Below are 8,918 nucleotides of genomic sequence, written 5' to 3' on the forward strand. Positions count from 1 at the left end.
TGAAAAGCGCGCAACAACCGCCGCCGTCGCTTCGCGCCAGATGCTGCCTTACGTATTTGAAATACAAATGTTCCAATAGCAGGAAGGCAGCGGCAAGAAGGATTCCCATCATTAATAAAAGGAAAGCGGACAAGAATTGTTCGAGCGCCAGGGGATCGCTGCTCTTTTGCACCTCTTTGCCGGGTTTGCACGTCCCCGTCATCCAGTACCTCCTCAGCCGTTCCAAGTCCCCTGCAATTTTAGTTATTCTTCCCTTTAACGGGTGGAATATACGTAATGTGAAAAATGGGTAGAGAGGGAGGGAGGGAAAAAATAAAGTATCTCCATTTCTTGGTCGAGAAGAGAGAGAATCGAATTGGGTCGTCGAGGAATTTCTTTCTCGTCCAAGAAAAAATTCTCAAATTATATTTTCATTTTCAAAAGAAATTGAAGATGTAGGGGGGATAATAAAAAGAATATTCTTCTCTAAATTGCGCTTGCTAACGAGATTTTTCTTCTTCTTCTTTTTTTTTTTTTTTTCGACAATGAAAATATCAACGTTGGACGAGTAAATTTTCGAAGGAAGTTTCTTTCGATCTCGATTATGAATCCTTTTCGTTTGTACGAGGAAAAAGATTCGAATCGAAATGATCGGAGAAAATAAAGTATAGATACCGTTGTCCCTGTAGTCGAGGAGACGTTTGTTGAACATCTGCAGGTACTTGGAGTTCCTGGAGAAGGCGAGGCCGTATCCGGTCATGGCGTACCAAGATCCAACGGTTAGCAACCGGCAGTCCTCGTCCTGCGCCACCAGGTAGTCGAGGACCGTTCCATCGTAGATGAACGCGTCCATCTCTCTGTCGGAAAAAACGATGTTGGTCAGAAAAATTGAAAAACTCGAAACGGCTCGATTCATTCTCGATCATCAACGATCTCTCTCCTTCTCGACACTTCATTCCTCCGAGTTTCTTCCCGAGAAATTTCTTCTAGATTTAATAATCTAAATTGTTAATTGGTTATCACCGTGATTTTTTCAAATTTTCTTTTGATAAAAATTGAAGAAGAATTTCCATCGAGAGAAATTTGATTGGAAATTTCAATGAAATTGAAAGAATGGGCACTTAACCTACTAACGTTGTGCATTAATGCAACCTTCCATTTTTAATTTTCTTTCTCCCTTTTCCTTTCTTTTTTTATTGAATTTTATTTTTTTAATACGTCGCTATTCTAAATTTGGATTCGCTTAGCATTTTTCTCCCCTCTCGTTTTTCCACTCCTAGATTTCTTGTTCATCGCAAGGGGAACAAAAAGATAAGAAGGAAGAGAGAAGGAAGGATGAAAATAAACAAGAATCGTGGAGTAATAACCGTAAGAGCTGAGAAGTTAATTGCGCGATTCTAAAATTACCATAAAATCTGAGACAACCGCGTTCCAACTTTGATCTAATTAAACTCGATCCAACGTTTCCAAATTAGTTTTAATCCGAATTTCATTAAAAAGTCCGACTCTCTCGCTTAATAATATTCCGAATTTGGGTGAAAGCTTATCTCCTTTCCGCCCTCCTTTCCCCCGGAAGAGTCATCTATTCCCCGTTTCGCGCGCTATAATTTACACCGCTTGTCGCAACACCTTTGTCGCCAACCGTCTGAAACGCGGCTCCATCCACTGATCGCGGGCCAAGCCCGATGGAACTAACTCGCCGAGATTAAACGAGCAACTCCGCCGCGGAAACTTCGATAACGAGCCACGTATACGTAATACGTTCGCATTTACCGCGTTTAAGCGACCATTCGACCAAGTTTTAACACGATTTATTAACACGTCTTACTTTTGTTGTAACGTTTCGAAACGTTCGATTCTTCTCCTCTCCCCCTTTTTTTAAACAGTTTAAACACGTTAATATCGTTCTTCGCGTTGGATTAAACATTGGTTTTAATATAAATTAGATAAAAAGAAAAGATACAAAGGTGATTTTTAGGTGATTTATTACTTTTATTGTAAATTATTTATAAATTATGTTTTTGAATCTGTTGTACGAGAAAATATATGGGAATCTTTGGGGAAAGAAAGATAGAAGAATAATATTTTAGGATATTTTTGAAAACATTAGAATGAAAAAAATCGGAAAGTTTATCTGAAATTGGAATTATGAAAAATGGAAGAAAATCCGAAGAATCTTAGGATATTTCCGAAAAACCAATATTGGAATGAAAAAAATTCAAAATTTATCTGAAATTGGAATTATGAAAAATGGAGGAAAATCCAAATAATAATATTTTTGGATATTTCTAGAAAACCAACATTGGAACGAAAAAAATCTATCCAAAATCTATCTAAAATTGGGATCATGAAAAATGGAAGAAAATCCAAAGAATCTTAGGATATTTCCGAAAGATTGAAACGAAAAAAATCCAAGATCTTTAAAATTGAAATTATGAAAAATAGAGGAAAATCTAAAGAATCTCAGAATATTTCCAAAAGATTGGAACGAAAAAAATCTATCTAAAATTGGAATTATGAAAAATGGAAGAAAATCTAAATAATAATATCTTAAAATATTTCTAAAAAACCAACATTAGAACGAAAAAAACCCAAAATCTATTCAAAAGTGGAATTATGAAAAATGGAGGAAAATCCAAAGAATTTTAGGATATTTCCAAAAGATTAGAACAAAAAAAATCCAAGATCTATTTAAAATTGAAATTATGAAAAATGGAGGAAAATCCAAAGAATCTTAGAATATTTCCAAAAGATTGGAACGAAAAAAAATCTCTCTAAAATTAGGATTATGAAAAATGGAAGAAAATCCAAATAATAATATCTTAGGATATTTCCAAAAGACCAACATTGGAACGAAAAAAATCAAAACTTTATGATTCATAAGTTTTACATAATAAAACAACGTCGATAAATTGACTTACCCGCTGATAACCGCCTCGATCCCTTCGGCCACGCTGCTCTTGTTGAACTCCTTCATGTACGTGTGCATCTCCTTGAAGTATTTGGCCAACGTGCTGTCGGTATGGCTCCAAGGTATCGTACCGAACTTGAACATAGGCTTGTGGGACCAAGGTTTGGCCAAACGGTGATCGTCCACGCCCGTGAATTCGTGAAACTCCTCCCTCGTGATCATGAATGCGGCCAGGTTGGCAGTGTAAATGGCGAGAAACACCACGGCAAATAGCGCCCACACGTTTGTCATGAATCTGAGTCGAAGACAAACTTTTTAAAAAAACTCTCACGCCCCTTCGAAACGACCGTTGAAATTCTTACTCTCTTTCCTTCATCTTTGAACTTAAACTCTAAGAAGAGTTTTTCCAATATTCTTTCAAACCCAGTTAAAGATCTTCTCGAAAAAGAAGGGGATTGAATTATGAGATCGATTCGAGACTCGAAACTCAAAATTCGATATCTGTCCAAAATGGAATAAATGGAAAATTTATCAACACTTCGATCAATCTTTAAATTACATCCAGATTCGTATAGGTTGATAAATTAATTAAAAAAAGAAAAAAAATCTCGATGACCTCACGACTCGTGGACAAATTTTTTGATGTACGTTTCAAGCTGCGCAAAATATTTTTATATTTTTCGATAACATGGATGGCGGATCGTGTATTAATAATTCTACTGTAATAACGTATACATGTTTCGAGACTTTTATTTACGAGCATTCCTTCATCCACTGTAACAATATTACATTTCCACAGGAATACACCGTCATTTTTCTCTGTTTAAACAGAGAAAATACAAGAAGAGAAATATAAAATATTTCCATTATTATTATTATACATCCTCGAGATCGAAATGGAACAAATCGAAAAAGGAATATTTTAATCCCGAATTCTTCTGGCGACTTGAAACAAAATAGAGAGATAAATAATGTACGAAAAAATTCCGTTATATATATATATATATTCGTCTCATTTTTAAATCAACAAATCGATCTGCTTTTCTGAACGTAACAGAATTGTGGAAACACGGTGTATATTTTCGAGAATAATGGCGGTGCGAAATAATTCACACGGTGTTCCGTATGTTTTGAATTCCAACCACGCGGCCGAGAAATAATATGGCGTGCAATAAATAAAAATGTTCATTTTTCACGAATAACGTTGAATACAATTTCTTCTGGCATAAGAACACTCTCCGCCATTGGAGGGACTTATATTTCGTTCTCAATCCGCGTTGTCCAACGTTGAGATATCATCTTCCCGATTCGAAACACTTTTCGAATATTTTTTTTCTTTACTCTTGCGTTTGTGAGCGCGATATTCATTAATTGACCAGATGTATATCTCTTCGCGTAGACAGCCCCGTGTTAAAGTATTTCACACGCGATTAAACGTATAAAAATTCGTTTTCGAGAATCTGATAAATTCATATTTTAAACCGAGGAACGTAGAAGAGACGAAGAAGAGGAAATTTAATTGACCAGATATATATTTCCGCGTAGACAAATCCCGTGAAATATTTCAAATGTGATTATAATATATAAAGATATAAAAATTCGTTTTTAAATCTCTAAATTATTTCCAAATGGCAATATCTTAAATGGCATATTTTAAATCGAGAAAAGTAGAAGAAATGAAGAAGAAAAAATTTAATTGTATATACAGATATATAATATATAAAGGTATAAAAATTCGTTTTTAAATCTCTAAATTTTCAAATGGCAGTATCGAGAAAAGTAAATTTATATTTTAAACCGAAAAAAGTAGAAGAAACGAAGAAGAAAAAATTTAATTGTTCAGATATATAATATATAAAGGTATAAAAATTCGTTTTTAAATCTCTAAATTTTCAAATAGCAATATCGAAAAAAGTAAATTTATATTTTAAACCGAAAAAAGTAGAAGAAATGAAGAAGAGAAAATTTAATTCAGATATATAATATATAAAGGTATAAAAATTCGTTTTTAAATATTTCTAAATTTTCAAATGGCAGTATCGAGAAAAGTAAATTTATATTTTAAACCGAAAAAAGTAGAAGAAACGAAGAAGAAAAAATTTAATTCAGATATATAATATATAAAGATATAAAAATTCGTTTTTAAATATTTCTAAATTTTCAAATGGCAGTATCGAGAAAAGTAAATTTATATTTTAAACCGAAAAAAGTAGAAGAAATGAAGAAGAGAAAATTTAATTCAGATATATAATATATAAAGGTATAAAAATTCGTTTTTAAATCTCTAAATTTTCAAATGGCAATATCGAGAAAAGTAAAAGACACGAAGAAGAGAAAATTTAATTGTTCAGATATATAATTTTCTATTTCACGATATCGAATTGAAAGATATATCATTCGAGCAAGAAATCTATATTATTTCGTGAAATATTTCAAACGTATAAAAATTCCTTTTTTAAAATTATTTCCAAATACCGAGAATCTGATAAATTCGTATTATTTAAAGCGAAAAGAACGGAAGAAAGGACACACAAATTCGTAAAGTAATGCAAATACTCCTACTTTTGTTCCTACGATCCCCTCCTCGACACAGGAAACAACGGTTAAACAACGGTGTTTCTTTCTCGATTCCATCACTCTAACCTTGCCGCGAGCTACGATTTGCGTCGAGGATTTTAATTGACGATAGAAATTGTTTTACCTGGCTGTGAATCCCCTGGGAGAATCGATATGGACGGCTGCCTGAAATAATACGGCCCAGACCAGCCAGTACGTCCGACAAAAGGAGAACCGATGGTTGGGCGATGGATTCTTCTGCAATCATGGAAAAAAAACCAGTCTCGTCCTTCGTCGAATTACACCACATTCTTACACAGCGGCAACGTTGCAATAATAAGAAAACGTTCTAGTCTAGCGTCTAGTTATAGCTTTGTCGGGATTCAAAATTTATTTTGTGTATAATTGTGTATAAATAAACATTGTGTATAACTTTTTTATAGGATTTACAAGAAGTTGTAACAAAATTGATATGATTATTATTTCTTAATTCCTTTCCATTGGATCTTCTTTATCGACGGAGGCGACTTGTCTGCGATCTCGAATGAGTACCGACCGAACCGAGTGTTTTAGAAATTTCATTTAAAAGGAAAAAAAAAAAAAAAAAAAAAGAAGAAGAAAAAGAAGAAAAAGAAGAGGAAAAAGACGAAGCGTGTTCTTGCGAAAGAAAGATCGTGGGAAAAGTGTCGACTCGCGATCTATCTCTTTTCCCCTATGCGACGAGGAAACGTGACGCGCGTCGTTTAGATTAATGGCGCGACAGGTAATTTAGGATTCTCGTGTTCCTCGTGTTTTTAGAATGGAAAGCATGGGCTAGCTAATAAGAAGCGAAATTAATAGTAATACCAATAGTTTCTGCGCAGCGTCTGAAGGGTTTACCTTCATGTTGAAACCGGATGGTGACAACCATTCGAACAGAAGTATCATTATCGTGGCCGCGTGTATGGCCACGATCCCGACTAACATCCAAGACGCGGTGTCGAATGGTTCTGGAAATGAAATATAAATGTGATGATATTGGACACGGATAAAAATTTTTATCTCGAGGGAAGAGGGACAATGGTAATGGATTTTATTTTTACGTTTTCGATTTAATTTGCCGGGGATTATTTACCGAGGAAGGCAGTGGGAGATATTATACCAGTCCTCTTCGCCACCACGATGGCGATACCTGTCTCCATGTACGGCACCGTGAAATCGACCACAGCTTCCCTTTCCGAATTGATCATCAGAGATGTCATCACCATGTCTGTTTTCCGATTCACCAGGTCGGCTATCAAACCGTTCCATTTCCCATTCTGCAAAACAGAATTAATGTATTATATTTCATTTTATTGTTATATTTATATTTTATACGAGAAAAGTTATCACCGGAAGTGGAATTCAACGAATCAGGAGGATTCACCCTTCTCTGATTAAAATTTAGAAATAAATATTTTATTATTAAATCGGAAAAAAAGGATTTAACTCGAAATATCGATCGATCTTTTGATTTTTAGTTTTAAATTTTGTACTTGTCGTACAAAGATAATTTTTAACACACGAAAGTCTTCGAAACGATCGAAATTTGAAAATTTTTTTCAAGTTCATTGGGAATAAAAATCATCCTCCTTTGATTAAAATTGGATATTTTATTTAAATCGATTTAATATCGAAAAAAAAGGATTTAACTTGAAATATCGATCGATCTTTTGATTTTAGTGGTAGTTTTAAATTTTGTTCGTACAAAGATAATTTTTAACACGGAAGTCTTCGAAACAATCGAAATCCAAAAGTTTTTTTTGTTCGTTGGAAATAAAAATCACCTTTGATTAAAATTGAATATTTTATTTAAATCGATTTAATATCGAAAAAAAAAAAAAAAGAACTTGAAATATCGATCAATCTCTTGATTTTGTCATACAAAGATAATTTTTTCGGACACACGGAAATCTTCGAAATGATCGAAATCCGAAAGTTTTTTTCGTTCGTTGGAAATAAAAATCATCCTCCTCTGATTAAAATTGAATATTTTATTTAAGTAGATTTAATATCGAAAAAAAAAGGATTTATTCTTGAAATATCGATCGATTTTTTGATTTTAAATTTTGTCATACAAAGATAATTTTTAACATGGAAGTCTTCGAAAGAATCGAAATCCGAAAGTTTTTTTCGTTCGTTGAAAATAAAAATCACCTCTGATTAAAATTGAATATTTTATTTAAGTCGATTTAATATCGAAAAAAAAAGGATTTATTCTTGAAATATCGATCGATTTTTTGATTTTAAATTTTGTCATACAAAGATAATTTTTAACACGTTTCAGACACACAGAAGTCTTCGAAACGATCGAAATCTGAAATTTTTTTCGTTCATTGGGAATAAAAATGTAATTGGGACACGAGTCCGCGTTATCAATGAACGTAATTGCAATTCTATCGACGAGGATTAAAAAGGATTCGCGATATCGAATCCGCGGTTCCAATTTCCAAGACGCTTCTTCACCGTTATTATCGAAACTAATTCCTTTCCATTTCTCCGGATTAAGAATTCGCAATTGATTTCATGAAATCCTACGATTCGTTTATAACGTTCATCAACAAGTCTAACTTGTGGAACAATAATCTGAAAAAAAAATATATACATATATATAAACTTTATTTTAATATCGAATTGAATTTACCAATATTTCTCTCTTCTCTTCAAATTAATCCGTTGATCAATTACATTCGCGCTCTGACGTTTGTCCACTCGATTAGAAGAGAATAAATATAATTAATTACCTCCAACGTGCCCCATTTCCCATCTTCCACTCTGACGAGCTCATAAGTGAACCCGATCTCCTCTGAGAACTTTTGCAGAAGATCGATGCAGAATCCGCTGCAGCACTGGAAAAAACTCTCGTTCTTCTGGGCCGATTGCGTGTCTATCCTGGAAAAAGAACGTGCGTACTTTGCCTATCTTTTTCTTCCTTCGTTCGTTCGTTCATTTTCACGGTTCACAAAAAAAATCTAATTAAAATAATCTAAATAATCTAAAAAATCTAAATAAAATAATTATCACCCCTTCTGTATCACGAGACGAGGAAGAAGAGGAGGAGGGGAGGGGATGATCGAGAACGTTGAACGAGAAAGATAAATATTTTGCGTACAGATGTAAAAATAAATCGCGCAACGTACTCGAATTTAGGAAATTTACACGAGTGGTTTAACTTATGGCCAAGTCGTGAATACGTCTGAATACGTGGTAGTCGGTCCACCCTGGCCACATCTGCTCGTGACAAACTCGATGCGTATTGTTTCCATGGCTGGTTGAATAACACTCGTTTTGTACAGGAAACGAGCTCGAACCTTTATATTTTTTCCTCAATTGGAACAATCGTAGTCGTCGAATTTTTTGAAAAAAGATCCAACTTTGAAATCCTTCTAATCGAAATTTAATTCATACTTGGATCATTAATTCGAACACATTGTGTCGAATTTTTTGAAAAAAG

The 8,918-nt window shown here is 33.9% G+C and overlaps 1 protein-coding gene across 7 annotated transcripts in view; it reads right to left on the reverse strand.

Annotated features, from left to right (window-relative positions):
- LOC102671696 (glutamate receptor ionotropic, NMDA 2B) overlaps positions 1-8,918 on the reverse strand; it is a 279,360-nt gene that overhangs the window by 12,369 nt on the left and 258,073 nt on the right. For 4 of the 7 annotated variants that reach the window (XM_031508327.1, XM_006611175.2, XM_031508326.1 and 1 more), the window contains 7 exons: positions 8,209-8,356; positions 6,561-6,744; positions 6,326-6,435; positions 5,592-5,704; positions 2,901-3,185; positions 655-836; positions 1-231 (listed from right to left, as the gene is read on the reverse strand). In XM_031508327.1, coding sequence (XP_031364187.1) covers positions 1-231; positions 655-836; positions 2,901-3,185; positions 5,592-5,704; positions 6,326-6,435; positions 6,561-6,744; positions 8,209-8,356 — 1,253 coding nt within the window. Of the gene's footprint in view, positions 232-654; positions 837-2,900; positions 3,186-5,591; positions 5,705-6,292; positions 6,436-6,560; positions 6,745-8,208; positions 8,357-8,918 lie in introns of all 7 variants that reach the window. The other 3 variants (XM_031508324.1, XM_031508323.1, XM_031508325.1) reach the window with 1 other exon arrangement.

Source organism: Apis dorsata, unplaced genomic scaffold (assembly GCF_000469605.1).
Source record: "Apis dorsata unplaced genomic scaffold, Apis dorsata 1.3 scaffold_83, whole genome shotgun sequence".
In the NCBI taxonomy this organism is placed as follows: Eukaryota; Metazoa; Arthropoda; class Insecta; order Hymenoptera; family Apidae; genus Apis; species Apis dorsata.